The sequence below is a fragment of the Panthera leo genome, chromosome A1 (genome assembly GCF_018350215.1).
Source record: "Panthera leo isolate Ple1 chromosome A1, P.leo_Ple1_pat1.1, whole genome shotgun sequence".
Classification (NCBI taxonomy): Eukaryota; Metazoa; Chordata; class Mammalia; order Carnivora; family Felidae; genus Panthera; species Panthera leo.
The window spans coordinates 79,976,283-79,999,086 of NC_056679.1; the positions used below are offsets into that span (position 1 = coordinate 79,976,283).

The following is a 22,804-nucleotide window of genomic DNA, read 5'->3' on the forward strand; positions in this document are numbered from 1 at the left end:
AGGTGGGAGCTGGCAGCTAGATTAGTAGTCAGCACCCGTCCCCAAGGCTCCGCTCAGGTGTCCCCCTGCCAGCCTGGCCCCGGGCCTGTCTCCCCTCCACGAGCCAGGAGCCACCTCGGCCCCCTTGGTCACAGGATCTTGCCACCGCTACTCCCCGGGAGGCCCACGGGTGGTGGAGAGGGCAGTGGGCCTTGTGAGTGGCCTGCACACGGTCTGCTCTCCCCGTGAAGCCCCTCGAGAGCACATCGAACGCTGCATTTTAATCCTGCTTTCCTGCCTGCTGGCACAGGCCCCTGCCGCCGGGACGGGACTGGTCTCTCCCACACTTCCCTCCTCCTTCCCTTCCGGAGACAATTTCAAATCTACTCAAACGAGGCAAGGGTCACTGCTGGGCACTGAAACTTAACGTGCTATTTGGTGTCACGGCCCGTGTTGTTTCGCCCACAAAACTGGCTTAGATTATTGTGAACGGTAGGAACTGTCGGAAGAGCCTCAGCGGCAAGCGGCGGAAACGAGGGATCTTGCAGCAGAGGGAGCAGGACCGGCTGCCGGTGCATCCCAGCTGCCCCTCTGGTGGCGTTTCTACAGACACGTTGATCAAATTCCCTGGTGGTGGCGCCGTGGCGGTCGAAGGTGGTAGGGAGCGAGACCCGTCATTTTCCGAGTTGCGGGGACCCTGCCGCTCAGGGAGCGGGGAGAGGCCGAGCTGTTCCAACCCCACCTTCCTTACCTTGTCCTGAAAACGGGTTTCACCTGAATGTATTTGTTTCAGCTGTGCCCCCCAAACAGCAGGGGCAGGGGAGAAGTCCACGTCTCGGTGGCCCCCTCCCCTGTCCCTGACTCCCGCGAAGGTGGTGTCCCACTCCTGTCCCCGCGGCTCCGTGCTCCTGCCACACCCACACTCGTGCCCACAGACAACACATGATCGTCGTGTTCTGAGGCTGGGATACCCAGACTCATAGCGTGCACGCCACTCTGCGGCACGGGCCCCTCACAAGGCTTCACGTTAGACGCCCCCCCCCTGCCGCTCCGGGAAGACCCTCGGGGGCTCCCAGCTGCGCTCTGGCGCAGCCTTTCAGGCCCAGACACTTGTTCGTGCAGCCCGCCCCGACGGCTGGGAGTTCATCTCGTGTCTGCTGGTACGCAGCGTCCGAGATGCCCGGGGACCCGAGTCCTTCCGTTCACACCCTTCCCCTTCGGGGTGGGCTCCACGTACTGACTTGCTTCCGAGTCTGGCAAACAGTCTCCCACACCCTCCTTTACCCACCTGGGGGGAAGGCGGCTGCTGTGACGTGAGAGGCCCACGTGGCGGGGACGCAGTTAGGCCACGGCGCACGGCCCAGGGGGCGGGGCCGGAGCACCCTGCCCGTGAGGGAGCCAGGAGGCGGAGCCCGGATGCTCCGTGTGGTTCCCACGTGGCCGCGCCACCCTGGTGCCTGTTGCTCCAAGGCTTGGAGCTTCGGGACCGCGTGTTACACAGCAGCAGGCGACTGACACCACGCACGGTGAGAACCCAGGGACGTCCCAGAGCACCGCCAGATCTGGGTTTCCATGTCGTCTTTACCGCAACTGTCAAGGAGCGGCGTGCGAACATCCTGCGTTAGAAACACGGCCGGCCAGGCATTAAGACCCCGCCGTGACTCTCATACCAGGAATTTTTCATCTGCGCACAGATTACCGTAACCCTCCCTGCATTCTCAGTGCCCCTCGCTGTTTCATTTCGTGAGCGCCTGCCAGTCCTGAGCGCTGCACTCTGGTTAGACGGTGACTCCTGCTCTCTGCAGTGGCCGGGCTCCAGAGCTGCAAACCCTGCGTCAGCACGTGCTGACCCGGTGCTCTAGGGGGGGTTGGGGGGGGGGGGGCGGGGCGCGGGGGATGGAATCAGGCCCCTGCGAGCGTCTGGTCCCAACATCTTCCCCAACCATCAACTCGTAACCTTGTTTCACGTGTGTCTCTGTTTAAAGACACCCCGCTTGCCACACGTTGTTGGCGCGTTACCGCTGACCCCGCAGACACCAGCAGGGCACCTCACGCCTGAAGGAGGCATTTTCTCTGCAAGGCGCAGCTCAGCCTCCCTGCACAAGGGGCGCTCGGCCCGACCCCTGTGGCCACTTCACAGTGAAGCCACCAGCCAAAAGCACAGACACGTGAAAACTGTGGCACAAAACACACTGGGAAGAGGACCCCCGACACCCCCCCCCCCCCGCAGAGCCTGAGCGCTGGGACACGGGGTGCAGAACACGGTCTCTGCTGGCGCCGTGGGCGCTACGATGGGACTGGACGAAAGATCTGCACGGAGCCCCGAGGGCTGATTTGGGGTCTGGACACACTTCAGCAAGTAGGTGATTTCCCAAGTTGGGAGTCTGCAAACATGAGGGCTGGCTGTGCAGACACCTGCCTGAGTCTGGGTCCCATGATAAGGCGGTGCCTCGATCAGCCGCTTCCCGGCTTGCCCCAACGGCACGTGTCCTCTTTCTGGCTCGTGGTCCAGACAGGGCACCGCACCAGCCCAGGCCCACCCTTCTACACCATGGGGATAACCAACCGGACCCCAAGCATCTCCCCTGCACGGCGGGCACGGCCTGAGCTTTGCCTGTGCGGGCACTGGGGGAACATGGTGGGGAGGGTGGGGAGGGGGTCTCTCCCTGGCTGGGTGTGCATTTTTGCACATTCCAGCACCTGCCACACACCCCCGGTAGCGTGTGTGCGGAGGCTGTGGGCGCGTGCAGGGGCGTCGTGCCCCACGTCAGTCCTCAGTGACACTGCTGCCTCGGCCAGGGCCTGGTGACCACCTCGCCACGACCCTCCTGGGGGCTGCGACCCCCTGGGGACCCCGCCAGCCTTGGCCGGCCCTCGTCGGGCCCGGACCCGTCGTCACCCGGGGGGCTGTGACCACAGCTCCTGCCCACGAGGCCCGAACTGCAAAGCACCCCTTTGCGAACGCCTGTGGCCTGGGTCTCCTCCCTCAGCCCCGCGGGGCCCTGTCACAGCTCCCTTCCCGTCCCTGTAATTACCCTCCTGTCCTAGTTCAGGGGTTTTCAGAGCAAGCGTTGTTCTGAGTCTCTGTCCCTCCTGATCACCTGGGCGGCCTCTTTACCCCTTTCGACTCGGGGTGCTTCCTGATTTCCCATCTCAGTCTCCCTTCTGAATCATCCCCAGAATCTTGAATCCCTAACTTCAGAATTACCTGACAGAGAGGTTATACAAAGTCTGTTTCAGGACGGTTTCTAAGACCTAACCAAATCTTAGTTTCCCACCCTACGAAACCTCTGAACAAGGCCGCAGAGGCCTGCGCCACCGGTGACAGAGAAAAATAAGACACTGTAAACATCCCACTGACCTGGGTCAGGTTCATTGGTCTGAGTTGTTTCTCAGCAGTGACCTCGGGGCCTCGTAGAGAGGAGGTCCAGCCAACACACCCCAGTAAGTCTTCATGTCTGTTCCCAACGTCTCCTGACTCATCCCAGCTCCCTCACTGCACGCCCCCTGCCCTCACCCCCCTGGGCCCCGCCGGCTGTCCTCCTGAAGGCAGAGCTGCCAGTGAAGACCGTGGCCTCTGGACCCTTCTGTCCCCTCAGCGCCCACACCGCGGCCTCCCTCCCACCACACGCTCTGTCCGTCTGACCCTTCGTGACTCGGTCACAGCTCGGACGGTGTCACCATCTGCCCAGATTCTCGTCGCGGACCAAGTCTAACGCGAGCTCTCCCCCTGCCCGGTGTCACTCGGGCTCGTGGTCACCAAGTGGGGGAAACCAGGCCCGTGGAGCCGCACCACGTGTCTGGACACCCCCTGGCCCTCCTGCTCCCCCACACAGCCCCCCAGGGTGAAGGTCCCCACCCGCCTCCCGTCCTCACTCACAGAGCCCATCTGGAAGCGTCCCCTCCTTCCTGTCTTCCCATCTGCAGACTCTCCAGGAGACACGGCCCCTTCTTCCTATTGACTCCTTCTTGGTTCCCCATTGCAGGAGAACTCTTCAGAAATTTCCTAGTTTCCATCTCCAATTAATCTACTCCCATTCTCTGCCTCCTCATTATGAAAACATTCGATCCACAGACAAGCTAAAGAATGCCCAGGCACACCTGTCTAGATTCCCAGTATCTATCATTTAGTCCCTGAGATCTCACTGCCCCAAACATCAGGGCATCGTATACCCAACACGGGGCTCGAACTCATGACCCCGAGATCCAGTCGGATGCTCTACCGACCGAGCCAGCCAGGTGCCCCTCTTCCAGCAGTTCTTAAACTGTGACCTACAGGCCCTTGGGGACCCTGGGGCATTTCCGGGCACCCCAGATGTCATAACTGTACAACCAAGGAGGCAGGACTTCTTCCTGTGTTGACAAGTACGTTGATGGTTCACAAGAAATGGTACCAGTCTCAGCAACAATTTCCCAGCTACTATTCTATTTTTCAGCACTGCAGTTTTTAAAAAGCCAATTCCACTTAAGAATGTCCTTGACACAGTGAAAATAATTTTATTAAGATCTCGACCGCCGAGTACGTATTCTGCGTGATGGAACAGAAGGCACACATACAGGATTTCTGCCGCACGGTGGGGCGGTCTCTAGGAAAAGCACGTGTCTGCACCACAGTGTAACTAGTTGCTTTTTTCTGGAAACATCGTTTTGACTTGAAAGCATGATTGAGAAACTACAGTTACGAAGACCTGGGTGTCTGACAGATAACGTTCTGTGGAATTTCACCAGGTGACCCTAGCCACTTCAAGAGAAACGACTGAGTCTGAAGACGAAGTTTGAGCTTTCGAGCAAAAATTAGAATTTCCAAACTTGTATCCACCACCATGCACTTGACACTTTCCAGCTGTGAACTTTTATGAGACTGTTATTGATATTAAGGTGATTTTTTATAATAAATACAATGTTTCAGCATTTGGAAGATCTGCAAAACTCAGTTAAAGAATATTTTCCAGCCCCCTGGGTGGCTCAGTCGGTTGAGCGTCTGACTTTGGCTCAGGTCGTGATCTCACGGTTCGTGGGTTTGAGCCATGCATCGGGCTCTGTGCTGACAGCTCAGAGCCTGGAGCCTGCTTTGGATTCTGTGTCTCCCTCTCCCTCTCTGCGCCTCCCTGATTCACACTCTGACTCTCTTGAAAATAAATAAATGTAGAAAAAAAAAAAAAAGAAAGAAAGAAAAATTCACTGATATGGTCTGATTCAACACTGCAACTAACCTTGAAGAAACTACCACTGTAGAGTTCTGGTGTATCAATTACCTGTTTGAGGCCATATTTTCTTTACATACTTCAACCAAAACATTTATTTAAACCTTTCTCTTTCAAATGTTTTATAGTTTTCAGTGTAGGGTTTTGAGTATCTTTTTCTTAAATACAATTACAGTGTTACATTAGTTTCAGGTATACAATGGGATTCAACAATTCTATACATTTCTCAGTGCTCATCAAGGTAAGTGTGCTCTTCATTCCCTTTATCTGTCTCATCCATACCGATCCACCTCCCCTGTTAACCACCACTTTGTTCTCTGTACTTAAGTCTGGTTTTGGTTGGTCTCTTTTGTTTGTTTGTTTTGCTTCTTAAATTCTACATACGAATGAGATCATATGGTATCTGTCTTTCTCTAACTTATTTCACCCAGCATTATACCCTCTAGGTCCATCCATGTTGTCGCAAATGGCAAGACTTCATTCTATTTTATGACTGAACAATATTCCACTGTATATATATACATATACACACCACCTCTTCTCTATCCTTCATGTATCGATGGGCACTTGGGCTGCTTCCATATCTTGGCTGTTGCAAATAATGCTGCAGTAGACACAGGGGGCATGTATCCTTTTGAATTAGTGTTTTCATTTTTTAGGGGGGTTAATAGTAGTGGAATTACTGGGTCGTATGGTAATTGTTTTTAATTTTTGAAGAACCATCATATTTTCATAGTGGCTGTGCCGATTTGCATTCCCACCAAGAAGTTCATTTTTTTCCACCTCCTCACCAATGCTTGTTTCTTGTGTTTATTTTAGACATTCCGACAGGTGTGAGGTGATATCTGTGTGATTTGGATGTGTATTTCCCTGACGAGGAGGGATGTTGAACATCTTTTCATGTGTCTGTTGGCCACCTATAGGCCTACTCTGATGCTCTATCCATTTTTTTTAAACTTGAAGTTTATTTATTTGAGAGCGAGCGAGCACAGGAGTAGGGAAAGGACAGAGAGAGGAGAGAGAGAATTCCAAGCAGGCTCTGCACTGTCAGTGTGGAGCCCAATGCGAGATGCAAACTCATGAACCATGAGATCATGACCTGAGTGGAAATCAAGAGTCAGACGCTTACCCGACTGAGCCACCCAGGTGCCCCTCCTCTGTCCATTTTTAACTAGACTGTTTTGTGTAGAGTTATGTAAGTTCTTTATATATTTTGGATACTAATCCCTTGCCAAATATATCAGTTGCAAATATCTTCTCCCAGCCAGCTGATTGCCTTGTTTTATGGTGGCTTCCTTTGCTGTGGTAAAGCTCTTTTTTTTTTTTTTTTTTTTTTGGTGTAGTCCTAATAGTTTAACTTTGCTTTTATTTCCCTTGCCAGAGGAGACATATATAGAAAAATGTTTCCATGGCTGATGTCAAAGAAATGACTGCCTTTGTTTTCTTCTAAGATTTTTATGGCTTCAGGTCTTACATTTAGCTCATTTTGAATTTATTTTTGTGTGTGGTGTGATAAAGTGGTCCATTTTCATTCTTTTGCACATAACTATGCAGTTTTCCCAACACCAGTATCTGAAGAGACTTTCCCCATCATATAGTCTTGCCTCTTTTGCTGTACATAACTGACTATATAAGCATAGGTTTACTTTTGGGCTCTCTGTTCCGTTGATCTGTGTCTATTTTTGGGCCACTACCATACTGTTTTGATTACTATAGTTCTATGATACAACTTTAAGTCCAGAATTTTGATGCCTCATTTTGTTCTTTTTTTCCAAGATTGCTTTGGCTATTTGAAGTCCTTTGGGGTTCCAAACAAATTTTTAGTATTATTTGTTCTAGCCCTGTGAAAAATGCTGGTGGTATGTTGATAGGGTTGCATTAAATCTGTAGATTGCTTTGGGTAGTGTAGACATTTTAACAAGATTTGTTCTTCCAATCCATGAGCATGGGATGTCGTCCCATCTGTTTGTGTCTCCTTCAATTACTTTCACCCTGTTTTATAGTTTTCAGAGTATAGAGCTTTCAAGTCCTCGGTTAAATGTTATTCCTAGGTATTTTATCATATTGGGTGCAATTGTAAGTGGGATTTTCTTAATGTCTCTTTTTTGCTATTTCATTAATGTATTTCATTATGTATAGATTTCTGCTTATTAATTTTGTATTCTGCAACCTTACTGAATTCATTCATCAGTGCTAGTAGTTTTCTGGTGGAGTCTTTAGGGCTTTCTGTATATATATCATGTCATTTGCAAATAGGTTTTCTTCCCATAGTTCAACCAAAACATTCATTTGAACCTTTTTTTTTTTCTCTGAAATGTTTTACAGTTTTCAGTGTGGAGGTCTTGAATATCTTTTAAGATATATCCCTAGGTATTTTATGGTTTTTGGTGTTACTGTAAATGGACTTTTTAAAGTCTAATTTTCCAATTGTTTGCCACTAGTATTTAAGTATACAAGCACCTAACAGGGTCTTCAGACCAAAAAAAGTTAAGAACCAGTTAACTATTATAATAGTTTAGGATGCACTTAATTTTGGTGAGACATGCAGAGCAAAATTTAAGCTTATTCTTGGTCAGTGTTAAAATGACGTCCATATGTTTTCAAAGTACTAGATCATTCTTTGTCTTCTTAAAGTCTTAATTTAAAAAAATTTCCTGGGAATGCAAGCTGGTGCAGCCACTTAGGAAAACAGTGTGGAGGTTCCTCAAAAAACTAAAAATAGAACTACCCTACGACCCAGCAATTGCACTACTAGGCATTTATCCACGGGATACAGGTGTGCTGTTTCGAAGGGGCACATGCACCCCAATGTTTATAGCAGCACTATCGACAATAGCCAAAGTATGGAAAGAGCCCAAATGTCCATCGATGGATGAATGGATAAAGAAGATGTGGTCTATATATACAATGGGGTATTACTCAGCAATCAAAAAGAATGAAATCTTGCCATTTGCAACTACGTGGATAGAACTGGAGGGTACTATGCTAAGTGAAATTAGTCAGTGAAAGACAAAAATCATATATGACTTCACTCATATGAGGACTTCAAGATCCAAACAGATGAACATAAGGGAAGGGAAGCAAAAATAATATAAAAACAGGGAGGGGGATAAAACACAAGAGACTCATAAATATAGAGAACAAACTGAGGGTTGCTGGAGGGGTTGTGGGAGAGGGGAGGGCCTAAATGGGGGAGGGGCACTAAGGAATCTACTCTTGAAATCATTGTTGCGCTATATGCTCACTTGGATGTAAATTATAAAAAATAATAATAAAATTAAAAATTAAAAAAAAAATTCCCCCAAATATATACAAAGTACACAGAAAAATGAACATTTACATACCCAGTGTCAATATCAGCTCGCATCCAGACTTGTTTGAGCTTTGTCTCCACTCACTTTACCACTCCTGTTTCAGTTTTTTTAATGTTTTATTTTATTTTTGAGACAGAGAGAGACAGATATGAATGAGGGAGGGTCAGAGAGAGAGGGAGACACAGAATCGGAAGCAGGCTCCAGGCTCTGTCAGCACAGAGCCCGACAGACGGCTCGAACTCGTGAACTGAGAGATCATGACCTGAGCTGAAGTCGGACACTTAACCGACTGAGCCGCCCAGGAGCCTCTTGGGTTGCTGTCTTTTATGAAAATAAGCACGCAGGGACATTACTGTTAGCTGACAGCAATTTAGACCCCTAAGAGCCAACTAGTGAGATCAAGTATCCATACAACCAAAGCACACATGTTAACAAATCAAACAGTGGTAAGAAATAACTACATGGGCAGGATCAGGGGAGTAAAGTAAAATCTTACAAGCAAAATAAAAGGCAATACTGAACTTGAACCTCCCTTCCTGTTTCCTGCACAGATGCGCCCTACAGGCCCTCACACCTTGGAAAGAAAGAACACCCTAGGAACAACTCGAGTGTGAGAGTTTTTTATTCAATTTGTAAAGAACAGTTTAAAAACAACATGTTAGTTACACTCTTAGAACATTGGTTTGTTCATCTGACATTTTCTCGATCTTCACCAATTTTTATTACAAAAATCAGAAAAGTAAAAATTCATTACAATATTTGCACAGTGTGACCACTAGTTGCCTAAACAAAAGCTAATTTCTATAAAACCATAAACTTAGTGCAGTTTTATTAAGAGAGATCCGAAATTCTCTCAGTTGACTGGATATACATAGTGGTATACATTTTAAAGCAGAAAACCCCAAAAAACAAAAACGAGGAAAAAAGAAAATGTAAGTCAAAAAGTCAGTTAAACATTCTGACCTGGCAGTTCCTACAAAGAGTAATTTCCACTACCTATAAAGGAAACCGTTATCTGTGGTAAAAGGTGTAGAGACAAAGCAAGAAATGTGGAATAATATCATAGGTCAGTCCCGGGCTGCACGTATTTTCAATGAAATCCAGGGCAGGGAGCCACGGCTTTAAAGAAGGGGCCGCTCACACCCCCGAACCACTACGTGTGGCTCTAAGCAAGACCTCACCACATGGCAAGTCGCAGAGTTTCCATGAAAAGACTGAAAAATCAAACATTCTCTTCAAGAAATCTTTGTAAGGCTATACTTTGCGTAGGGAAAGAGCTGTCTTCTGTCACAAATTCTACAGGAAAGAGTAAAAGCAAGCTCTTCAAAATCACTATGTGCAAGGAGTTGAATCACCAGGCACCTCATTTTCTGGCCCCAATTTATGCTGATCAGATATAATTTAATTTGACTGAAGGAATAATGGCAATTAAGGTGACGGTATCAAAAGAAAACACTGCGGCTGGCGGGAGAAAAATTAAACTCCAGAAGAGGCTCACCATCCTGTGAAAGAAACAGCTATGCACTTAATAAGCCCTACGCGTGCATACAATAGGGACTCGGGAGGAACTTTTCCAATAAAAGCTTATTTTTTCCAGAAAGCTAAAGTATAAAAAAATAGTACAAGTCGCAGCATTCCCTCAAATCGATGCCACTTCAGTACTGAGCTGGCTGCTGCAGGGGGGTGGGGGCGAGTGCGTCTCTTAAGAGCCGTGGTACAGGTGCATGGCCCCCAGGGCGCCACTGCCGTGTCTGTCTCCCCCCTTCGCGGAGCCAGGGTGCTCTGCCACGCTGTGGAGCTCGGGGATGCTTTCGGCAGTGTCCCCAAAGCCATGGTAGTGCCCATAGTGCAGACTCTCATCGATGTCCTCCACCCACGAAGGTCTATTAGCTACGCAGCTACTCGGACTCCCGTTCAGGTGCAGAGAGCCACACATCTCCGAGTTAACGCTCACGGTCTTTTCCGGTTCCTCGGTCCCATTAATACAAACAGAACCCTGACTACTCGGAAAAGGCCGTCCTGGCACTAATCCGTTGCTAATTCCATTAGATCCTGTCAAGCACTGGTCATTCCTGCTTTCCATCCCACTGAGCTGTGTCGTGGAGGGGAAGTCCAAGTGTCCATTGATGGCACATCCGTTTGTCAATGTATTCGACACGGAGCTACTGTTTTTCACATCTGCATTAAGAAATACACCTGTCACCAAAATTCAGAACCAGGGGGGGAAGGAGAAAGTGCAAAAAATGTTTCACTGCTGCTACAATTGTAAAGGGTTTATTTAGCTTTTGTTTTTTCTCTCAAACAGACCGGTTCCTTCGCCGAAGTAGAAAACTGTGCACTGGCAGATTTAAAAATAGAACACAACAGTGCCACTTGCCTGGTAAGATAGGAAACATTTATGAATTTCAGTAGCATCGAGTAGCTGAGTTTAAAAACCTAAGCTGACAAATAACACGGCACGAAAAATACCAGCAGTACTGAAAAGCTGTCAAAAAAAAAAAAAAACCTGTTCTCATTTTAAGACTACTTTCAGAAAGAAGTTTTAAAAATCACCCGAGAAAAAAGTCCAGCAGAACTAAATGGAAGGATTTCCACGGAGCTAAAATAAAACCCCACACCTCTGCAGCTCTTAAGGGAAAAAGAGAAGGGTCCGTGAAGCCGGGCCTGGGGCAGCTCCTGGGACCAGGCGAGACAGCGGCGCAGAGCTCCGTAGAGGCCGCCCGCCTCTCAAGCCGGGGAGGCGGACGCAAGAGGTCACGTCTTAGCGCCACTCGCATCCACCTGGCACTTCTGCAAGATGCCACACGGCGGCGCAGGCACAGCGCAGAGCGGCGACGAGAGAACGAGTCGCTAAGTGTTTTCCCGCGTCCACCCTGGGGCCAGCGGCACATTGGCACCGACTGGCGGGCTCCTCCAAGTTCAGCATTTACAGGGACAACGGGGTCCAAGCCTTCGCCTAATTGGACTGCTGTAAAAAATCACTTACGGTGGAAAAACGTTGATTGTTTAGACATCCATTAAGAGGAGGATGCCTTATGGGGGGAGGGGGGAAGAGTCAGTCACAACACGTGCGGACCCACGGGAAGAGCCAGTACGAGGTATTTTTCGGTACGAGGAGACTCAAGACTACCATTTGTGTTCGTGGGGATTCGCTCAACAGCACAGAGGATCATCTACGATCAGGTCTTGCTTGTGACAGTGAATTTAATCTCAGTGGTCTGGGCTATTAAAGAAAGGTATTAAATACAGAAGAGAGGAGTCCCACTGCCTTCCCAGCGAGGACGCGTCTCTGCCCCCCAGCAGGGCTTGCTGTCCGCTGCGCCACCTGCCATCTGTGCGCCTCTGACTGGCGTCTGGACACCAGGCTTCTGTGTGATCCACAAATCTTCCCGCCAACAAAAAGATCACGGCTTGTTCAGTGAACAAAAACACCTTCCAAACATTCCATTAACCATCCATTTTTCTGGCAATTTAAGTGATAATCATAGTTTGGAAACTGCTATAAATTCTTCAGAGGATAAGGGATTATTTTTTTTTTTCAAATTAAATGGCAGCTTTTCCATTTAGTAAACACTCAAGGCCAGAGAACAAGTGTCTCAAGAACCTAATAAAAAGAAATGAAACAAGATATTCCCAGAGAAACATTTATATCAGTTATTTTTCAAAAATATAGACAACATTTCCTGGGTGGTCAAACTCCCGACTATGATGGCAACCTTGACAGTGATTAGGACAAATAACGATGCACTTTTCACAAAGATGGATAGTACATTTCCAGGTGACTGGACCTGAAAAGGTAAACGAGCATGACCTTGGAAATCCGAGTTACCCAGACGCACTGTTCCCATGTAGTGTTCCCCGTGTGTGTGTGTGTGTGTGTGTGTGTGTACGCACGTGTGCATGTGTGTGTGTTGTTTCTCTTCGGTGCCCAGTTAGTGTAAATTAGCTCCATTATGCAATCTCAAAATCGAGGCCAGCTGATAACCTCACGTCGCCATGGAGTATCTAATAAAACTGAGCCTGAAAATAGCAGGTATCCCAGAGACTGGCTGAGCTGTGACCCCCGCATGGCCGGGACCGTGTCCTGCTGGCCATCCTCACTTGGCTCCAGGCGCCCCTTGGGGCCCGCGCTCCTGCTCCCCGTCTGCCCACCCACCGTGGGGGATCCCTGGCAGCCCAGTACCCTGTGTGTGTGCCGGCACACAATGCCGTAAGCTGAGGGGAAATGTGGCATCTGCTCCGCTGGATGAGCTGGGCTTGAAACGAAGCTTGGCCTTTTCAATCTACACCTAAGCCCGGCATTAAGTTCAGCCCGAAAACCCAGGGAATTAGTGCGTGAAGAGTAAAGAGTGATTACTCCTGCCTTTTTAAAAGCATGTAGCAATGCCATTTATTTATTTATTTTTGAAGAGCTTTGAGTTTTGTTATTCGTCTTTGGCCAAAGTCTTTAAATGTGTTATCCAATCAAAATTTCCCTTAGAAAATCTACCCACTGAATTCTTTGGCAAAAAGGCGAATCCACCCGTAACAACCCTGTACGCTTCTAGAAAGATGTGCACATTTCCCTCTCATTTTAGTAAACAGAAATGATTTCTTCACGTACGTCTGGGAAACCGTACATATAATCTCCTACCCCGCTGAAGAATTTAGCACAGAGATACACTAACAAAGCCTTAAAAACCAACCAAGCAACCAACCAGTATCTCCTTCTAAACGTATCAACACAGGAGGAAACAGCTAACGTGTTTTCAGGGTCACCTGAAGAATGGCAGAGCAAAGTGTTAACTGAAAGGATAAATCTCGAGAGATTCTAAATGCTAAAAAGAAATGCAGGCTTTGACTTTTAAAAACTGAAAATGACTATCAACCGTTTGAACATGTTAACACTCTGGGCACGCAAAACGTGCTTCGTGAGGCGCGGTGTTCAGCGACGCCCCAGAAGCCAGAGCGCCCGGGAGCGGCGAGCAGGAGAGTCCACAGCGGCGTGACCGGTCACGAGTGAGAACCACGTGTCGGCTGGAGCTCCTTGTCTACAGCGGGTCACGCTCCCCGCCCTTTATCCTGCTGAGATTACCGGCAACGGACAGCCGTCCGGTGCGTTCACCCAAAGGTCACATGTCAGAAAGGGACGCATGCAAAACCCAGGAGAATTAAACAAGGCACGTTAAGCAAAAGTTTCAAATCAAAATAGGAAGATTGCACTTAACAGCTTTCACAGCTATACAACGTGCACCCAAAACACTCATATCCTTGTTGTCTACAAACTCGCCCAAGATATGCACACGGCAGAACATTCTTTAAAATGCTGGACAACAGAGTGCAAACGTTGTGAGAGAAACTCATGTTAGAAATAATATGCATACTGGTTCTTGCAACGACAAGGGGTCTGCATTGCGGACACAGTATATATTTCTATTTCTTTTGGTCCGACAGAACCACCCTCCTGCTGTGTGGTGTCTTCGACCATGGGGCTGTTGCCGCAGCTAACAGGAAACTGTCCACCCCCACCTGTTACAGCAGCATACTCTCTGTCGACGAGCATTCTGTCCGCATCGTCTTCCGTCTCGCCATTCTCCAGCGGCACGCAGTAGTCCGAGCTCTGAGCTGCACAGAACACAAAGGCGATTTTAGATCCCCAGACCTAAGAGCCTTCAAGATAATCCTGTTGCCTCAAGAGCACTAGCTGCTGTGAAACTGCCAACAACTTGGTGATCCACAGACGGCTGATAAATCAAGTACACTCCCGGGAAAGCCCCTTTTCCATAATAAAGAACATCTCCTCAAGTGTGTGGTTTCAATGAAAAGTCACGGGATTCCAGGTACTCATCCTACGTACGCGCGATGGTACAAATTCTCCTTTAAGACTGTCACCTGGACAAAATACAACAGGTGTACAACCCAGAGATGTTTCTAAATAGGTTTTTAAGGTCAGCATATTCTATTATGCCCCCAAATGTTCTTTCAGTTGTGTTTCATAAATACTAAGATAATTCTTGAATAGCATCAACCATTAAAACTATCTTCAAATTTCAAAACGAAAATCACTAATTTCAGTAGCAGAAAATGAGGTTAAAGTCAAGACTCAATAGTGTCCTGGTGAGGCACAGGCCTGTGCACCAACACACGATAAAACTGGAAACAAACCTTAAGGGTCTTAGTTCCAAGACATTTGGAGCGGAAGTTACAAATGCACATTCCTCAGAAAATGATCATTCCCTGTGTCTTGGAGAAAAACTAGCGTGCACGTTCAATCATGTCTCCTCCAAGTATCGCCTTTGCGCACACTTCCCCTAGGAACCCCGTCAACAGGAACAGTCACGGTCACTGGACATTTGGCTTTCTAGTCTTCATAAGTATGTGCTGTTATAAAAATGGACCCCAAAGTCACTTTTATGCCTTGCCTTTTTATTCATTTACCATGGCATGAACGCATCTCATCAACTAAGTTCAAAAGAATTCATTAAAGTCGAATAGTCATCCACTGCATGGCTGTGTTATAATTCACCCACCACCAAATCCCCACCGCTGTCTGGCTTTGCTTCAGCTTTCTTTCCTGTCATGAACACCATAATCAACATCCTTATAGACACAGCTCTGTGTCCATTTCTGGTTCTTTAGTCAGAGAAATACTGAGAATTATTGAGTCCAAGGATATATAACAAACAGTAACTTTCAGAACTAAATATTTCTTTCAAATAAACATTTAAAAACTGACATGAACTCTGCAGCTCTAATTACTAATTCTAGAGGCACATGAGTCATTTTCAATATACATAACAGGAATGAGCATCAGGGCGCCTGGGGGGCTCAGTTGGTCAAGCATGTGACTTCGGCTCAGGTCATGATCTCGTGGTTCGTGGGTTTGAGCCCCGCGTTGGGCTCTGTACTGTCAGCTCGGAGCCTGGAACCTGCTTTGGAATCTGTGTCTCCCTCTCTCTCTGGCCCTCCCCTGCTCACGCTCTCTCAAAAATGAACATTAAAAAAAAAAAAAAAAGAAAGAAATGAGCATCAAGGCCCCTGGGTGGCTCAGTCAGTTAAGTGTCTGACCTTGGCTCCATCATGATCTTGCCTTCTGTGGGTTGGAGCCCCGTGTCAGACTCTGCTGACAGCTCAGAGCCTAGAGCCTGCTTGGGGTTCTCTCTCTCCCTCTGTTCTCTGCCTCTTCCCTGCTCACACTCTGTCTCTCAAAAATGAATAAACATTAAAAAAAAAAACAAAACAGGAATGAGCATGCCACGTCTAGATTCTTACTAACCCTAACCCAAACTGTGGAGACCAAAGATAATAATGTATGGTCTTCATGAAAGAGGCACACATTCTGAGTGGTGAGTATGTGGGGAAAACAGAAAGTGCACAGTGTGGTTTGTGTAGCTGGGCAAAAACCTGAGCGAACAGGCACGGGGCCAAGAGAACTCCACAAGAGAGGTGGTTGCAAACCAGAGGCGTTAAATGGTGGGTTTCAGTCTTTCCCACTGAGAGCTTTCCTTCCTCCTCTAAGGGCCTACGTCAGCGACAGGCAAGGCTCTACCTTCACTGTGAAACAAGGTACTTTCAGGAAATCAGCGGTAAACAGGCCACCTTCAAAAGCCGGGTGGGTGGCCCGGGCATCCGGGGTGCAAGTTGACCAAGTAAGTCCTCATGACCTTCAGGGAAACCTCAGCTAGTTACTTGGGGGATGAGGAGTGTGCAGTCGGCGGGCTCTGCCCCTTCCTCTCCTACGCCTGAGAAGTCAGGCAGGTGCTCAGGTGGCTGGAGGAGAACTGTGCGGGCCAGCACGGCAAAGCCACAAGTGTCCTTGCAAACAGGAAGGAAGATTCCACTGGGATACAACACAGCTTTTGGTATGCATACTTGTAATGTCCGCTCTTCAGAATTCAGGGGCCAGAGTCCCTCCGGAAAAGTGACAGCTAGGCTATCTGTACAATTTCAGATTTCTGAAAAGCAGGTTTAAAAGAAAAAAACAAAACTGACAGAGGACAAAACAAAACAAAACAAAAAAAAGAAAAAAAACCCCAACCAACCAAACAACAGTGCTTCATAAAAGCAGGGAAATTTGTCTCCTCATCCCCTAAGCCCAGGGCCTGGAAGAGCGCCCGTCTCAGTGCATGAAGCCCACGGGCTAGCCTGGAATGGCTCCGACACAGCAATCCAACAAAAAGTCTCCATAGTAAGTAGAGTAGCCAGTAATGAAGCTGGGAGAATTCCCTCCGATGAGACCGGCTGTAAAGTGGAGTGGGACACGAGGGCACACCTGCCACTAGGGGGCCAGAAGGGCCGCTGGCAAAGGAGTCTGGGGACATCCGAGGGAAAACTGCGTCCAAGGGGAGGGGCCAGGGCCCGATGCCACTTCACAGCAGAAACGACTCCCTGAACCTGAGACCCAGGCTCCGCACTAGGGACTACTCAGCAAAGGTCCCAACTCACAGGCGTCACTTTGTGAATGCTGATAGTACCTCATTAACACGGCAGGAGAAAAATGAAACAGACCAAGGGCTTGCATATTTTAGTAGTCGAGGAACTCTTTAATGTGGGCAGCAGGTGCCGATGCAGCCAGCCTAGAATTTTCATTCTCTACAGACAGGCAATCTTTGTAGTGCATTGTTCCCGTAGAATGTCTGCAAGGATTTTTAACTCCTTGGCTGATAATCCGGCTGGCCTAGAACCCTGGGTAGTACTATTTTATACTTCATTTATTTCTAGCACCTCTAAGTAGGAAGTGCTTAATCACTCAGAGGAAGGCATTAAACTTGCAATTTACTTTTTAAAACTGTATTTTAGAAACCATGATATTAATATTGGCCTCTCAGAATTTTAAGAGCACTGGATCTGACTTCACTCTTTTCTCCCACACGTACCCACTTTGTCTTTGCCAGAGGAACCGATGAGATATTCCACATTGTATCTGAGAAAGGTGGACTTACAGAAATTTCAGAAAAAACAAAATGTCTTCTTTCCAAGTTACCCATTTTGATCTTATTTACACTTTGGAAAAGAAGAGACTCCCTTCCATTTTCCTACTGACCTCCACAGTTAAAAGGAAAAAACTTACTGAACATTTTATTAAAAAATGTCCTTACCTTTTACTTGGTCAAAGCAGGCATTTGAGAAGATTCTAGAACATGTTAGATGTTGAACAGTTGTGACAGAAAACTGGCTAGGCTTCACTCAAAATAAACCCTCCCTGCTTCCTTCCTGCAGAAGCAAGTCCTAACCAAGTGTGACCACTGAACACAGAAACCTGCCTTTGTACTTCCATCTAAAATCCCTAAAGCCAGTTCTTAGCAAGGCTCTAAAACTACAGATTTATTTTATGACCAAGCCATTTGAAAACATGGGAAAGATACTATACTTTGCTTTTGGAAACCAGGCAACACCTATCTGCTGCATTACAGAAACCGTGCCATCGAGGAAGCTGGCTGCTGTGCTGGCTGTCAAGTCAGGAAGGTGCACACTTACTGTGCAACCAGCATGCCACCTGTACAGACATGTAGGACATGTACACAAAACCTAGATTTATTTTTTATTATTTTTAAAAGCTCTATGCCCAACATGGGGCTCGAACTCAACGAGCCTGAGATCAAGCGTCCACGCTCCACTGACTGAGCCAGCTGGACGCCACCAAAAACAAGATTTCAATTGCCAAGGGCACTGGAGGACTTACCCAGGGCTCACAAAAATAAGCCTAACCTGGCTTAACTTTAAAAGCAGAGAAATCTCTTAAAAGGCAAAAACCAATCTGTACGGTCACATGCTTCTAAGATGTGAGGGCTTCCGGGGGGGGGGGGGCTCAGTCGGTTTAGCGTCTGACTTCAGCTGAGGTCATGATCAGGTCATGAGTTCGAGCCCCGCATCAGGCTCTGTGCTGACAGCTCGGAGCCTGGAGCCTGCTTCGGATCCTGTGTCTCCCTCTCTCTCTGCCCCTCCCCTCCCCACACTCTCTCAAAAAAAAAAAAAAAAAAAAAAAAGTAAGCGCCCCAGCTGACTAGTGGGGTGCTAACCCCGACACCTTCCACACAGGTGAGACCACCTGATGTGCAAATACTGCCAAGCTGTTCACACAACGGACTTCAGTGAGGTTGGGGGCAGGGCATGGACTAGTGATCTCCTTCCTCTGTGCATCTTTCAGGTGCCAGTGCTGGGGGGGGTCCCAGGTCCACCTCACCCCGCTGCGGTCTTCCCCTTGGAACCAGGAGCTCTGACCACCAGGGAAGCCATCAGTGCCCCTTTAACAAAGCCAGGAAGGAAATGTCCCCTTGGTAGTTTCCCACCAGTCCTAATTAATCAGAACTATTCTTGATTCCACTACAGAGCACATTTTACTCAAAGAAAGGTGCTATTAACATCAGAGCAGTACTAACGCCAAAGTGAGGGTGGTTCTACTGTGAGGTGACCCTTCATAGGACTTTAGCTCCTGCCGTGGCCCCAAGTCAGGCCCTGGGGGAAAGTCAGGAGGGCAGGGGAGCGGAGATGTCAAGGGCATGGAGCAGCAGTGATGGTTCTGGAAACACTGAGGTGGGACTTGGGATTTTGTTAAAAGGACAGGGAAGGGAAGGTGCATGAGAAGAGACAGTTCTGAAGGTGCGCCAGGACGGAGTCCCGCTGGTTCCTGCCACAGCTGCGGCTCGGGAGGCCTGAATTCGGGAGAGTGCGCATCACAGAAACCTCCTGGTGTCGAAGTGGGACTCATTCACATTGCAGGTACATGACACTAAGTCTTTAGGGACTAAGATGAAACAATCACCTGTTATTCAAACCAGTGTTCTCCTCTGGTCAAACAACGGAAGACAAGTAGTCCTTCTCTGCAAACATGAGGACGCTTAGCACACCTGATGTCATGTGTATGTACAGGACACACAGAATCAAACGAGAGAGCAAATTACAGATTTACTCCTGGGGAGGCATTTGATTTCCTGAATCTCAGGCTCGAATTATTTAGATGTATCATGTAACAAATCACACCCTCTCCTTTCCCTGCTGCCCCTCTTTAAGTGTGGTCCAGACAGACAATTAAGAAAAGGTGGAGATTCTTCAATGTCAAATACACCCTGGGCATGAGTGTACTGAGAAACCTCTCATTGCTGATTTTTTTTAAACTAGGCTCCACACCCAGTGCAGGCCTTGAACTCATGACCCTGAGATCAAGAGTCACATGCTGACTGACCCAGCGAAGGGACCCCCTCATTGCTAATTTTAAACGGAGTCATAGTACTGTAGACACTCTCCCTAAAAGGTATTTTTATAAACTACTTAATACATTATGAGATTCTAAAATCAGTAATGTATCTTTTTTTTTTTTTTTTTTTTTTAATTTTTTTTTTTTCACGTTTTTTTTTTTTTTTTTTTTTTTTTTTTTTTTTTTATTTATTTTTGGGACAGACAGAGAGAGACAGAGCATGAACGGGGGAGGGGCAGAGAGAGAGGGAGACACAGAATCGGAAACAGGCTCCAGGCTCCGAGCCATCAGCCCAGAGCCTGACGCGGGGCTCGAACTCACGGACCGCGAGATCGTGACCTGGCTGAAGTCGGACGCTTAACCGACTGCGCCACCCAGGCGCCCCAGTAATGTATCTTTGATTAAAAAACAAAACCCTGAAGTCAATTTAACAAGAGACCTGGTATCACCACGGCCTACTTCCTATGGCAACGGTTTCCAATTATAGATTCCTGGGCTACTGGGCCAGTGTATAACTCACACCGCCTTGCCCAACTCAGACTCCGGGATCGCACCCAAAACACTTCCTGATTAAAACAAGGTGGAAGCTTCTCTCCCGGATGGGACTGGCGTTCTTTTCCAACCAGTCTCCCTGGTGAGTTTGGCCGAGTTTCCGAGGACTACACACATCTGAGAAACTGTACTGAATGTTATTCCTGAAGATTAACAGAAATGCTAACAAACCTGAACCGTTAGAGCAGCTGTAACTGAAGGCCATCTGTCACTCCATCTTGGGCGAATGGCTGATAAATGGGGCAGGGGGAACACCTCAAAACCCACTTACATACTGATGCTTCCTTAATACAACCCCAAATGAATAAAATCCCTCCTAAGGCCAAATACTTTTAATCGAAATCAGCTGTTTAAATGACTTTGGATTTTACTTCGCCCTCCATAGTTCACGGCCGCGTCCACCAGGTCTGTGCCCTGAGCAGTAGACACTGGCGTCAACGGTGGAAGCTGGGCACCTCCCCTGGGACCACCTTTGTGCACTTGTTCCCACAGGGCAGTTTATGTGGCCACATGGAAAGGCTGAGGCATTCTTAACCCTTCAAGTCCTTTTCCATCGGTAATTTCCAAGGGAAAACCACACCAATAACCTTAAAATACTTGAAAATTGTTTATTGAAAGCAGAGACAGAGGCTACTTTCTGTGGAGAAGAGTAGAGAACTTTCAGACTCAGGATTCCAAAGTTAAAAAAAAAAAGTTAAAAAATAAAATTTACAAGGCACATCTTTAAAAGCTGGCTAAGCCAGAAAAATTTCTGGAAGTACCTGCTTTTATGAACATAGATTGCACACCAAAACACAAGTATGTGTAATTCTTAAGCTGTAGAAAGACGGAATGGACTGAGTTTTATTAATAAGGTCCAAGCTATGCATTTATACAGAAAAGATATTCCTGGCACCTATTTAAAAAAAAAAGAAAAAAGAAAAATAAAAAAAGCAGCAGCCAAACTTATACTGGGGGTGGGGGGGGAAGAGGGAGAGAGACAATTTTAAACTCTTTTAAATACTTTTACATGTGAAGTTATTCAAAAAGGCATTTTATATCATGTATTGCATATGGAAAAAAATACTTATTTTTACTCTGGCATGAAAATCAAAAACTTGTCTACAAAATGAATAATTCAGAGTGAGCAAAAATTTAAGCTCACACATTTAAAGAGCAAATCAAAACAAGACGCCAGAAATTAAATGAAAAGTAACTTGAACATATCTTGAATTGCATACTAAAACCCGATCAAAGAATGGAAATGGCGATATAGCTACCGAAGGCAAAAAGAACCTCACTTAGAAAATCCAGGCGGCTGGGGAAACATCTTTAGTAGTGGAGACACCCCCGCTCACAGTGAGTATGTAACGATAAAATGAAAAAAATCTCATCTCTTCCCTCAGAGGAAAGACGGGCAGGGGATGGCATGGGATGGAGGCACCTGCCTGTGCTCCGGACAGAAATCCATGCACACACATGCTCGAGTGACACGTGGGCCATCCTCAGGACCACCAGCGCTTGCAGGGCTGCGGTGTCCCAAGCGCCAGGTGCACGGAACTGCGATACGGCTCAGCACACAGCTGAGCACACTCGAGAGGAGCGGCGAAGTCAGGGCATCTGGAGTCGAGCCGAGATTTCTCCTGTGGTGGTGACAGAACAGGACCACTTCGGGTGTGTGCAGCAGAGCCCGACCGTGGGGCCGTATCCCCGAAGCACCAGGCTCCGGCCGCGTCTGCCTCCGAGCTGGCACCCGGCTGAGCAGGAACGGGCAGTTCGGGAAAGCCGCACGGGGAGTTTGGTGGGCAAAATGTGAGCCCCTAACCCTGGTCAAGCAAAACAAGTCCGTGTCTGGAAGAGGGAAATAAAAGCTCCTGAACATCGCATGATTCTTCAAACCCAATCCGTGTTTGGAAACAAGGTTTAGGAAACTTAAATTCAAGTTCCAGGAACCCTGGAAAGTCTTTTCAGGATACTTCAACAATGAGATACCGGCCAATTCAACTGACCCAAAAACCCTGACACTGGTTTTACGAACTCCTCAGGTACATTTCTGAGCCTTATTAGAATGTTAAGTGATGTCCTTAGGTACTAAACAGAATTTAAGATTTATCCTACATGACTCTCGCTTGAGGGCACAATGAAGCTAACACTTTATATCATTCCAAAATATTAAACCAGGCATTTAATAGAATGAAAAGGACTATATTTAAAAAGCGGTTGCTCTTAAAGGGCCTTTAAAATACATTAGAAAGAATATTGGGATGTGGCACAAATGAATGACAATACTGGACAACACTTCACCATTAAAACCACTTCTCAAGTTTAGACACACCTTCCTGTTGTGCTTAGGACTGTTATAGCACCTTTCTAGAAAGCATGTATAATTATAAAAGTTACGAATTTGGTAAAACATTTAGGTTCATGCATTCATTCCTACAAAAAAAACCACAGAATTCACGATAAGCATTTAAAAGTAGATAATACAACTTTATCAGCTTTATAGTAAAAAAAACAAAAACAAACAAAAAAACCCCAAAACCAAACCTGTTTTCATCTGGACACAGTCCAGTTCAACTAAAAAGGTGCAGGATCATATGCTG

At 47.3% G+C, this 22,804-nt stretch overlaps 1 protein-coding gene across 2 annotated transcripts in view; it reads right to left on the bottom strand.

Moving 5' to 3' along the window:
• Positions 1-9,101: 9,101 nt before the first annotated feature.
• The window catches only part of ANKRD10 (ankyrin repeat domain 10), a 33,301-nt gene continuing 19,598 nt past the window's right edge, over positions 9,102-22,804 (bottom strand). The window contains exons 5-6 of one of the 2 annotated variants that reach the window (XM_042930270.1): positions 14,006-14,101; positions 9,102-10,675 (exon numbers count right to left, since the gene is read on the bottom strand). In XM_042930270.1, coding sequence (XP_042786204.1) covers positions 10,200-10,675; positions 14,006-14,101 — 572 coding nt within the window. In that variant the 3' untranslated portion in view covers positions 9,102-10,199. Of the gene's footprint in view, positions 10,676-14,005; positions 14,102-20,816; positions 22,053-22,804 lie in introns of those variants that run through there. The other variant, XM_042930271.1, reaches the window with a different exon arrangement.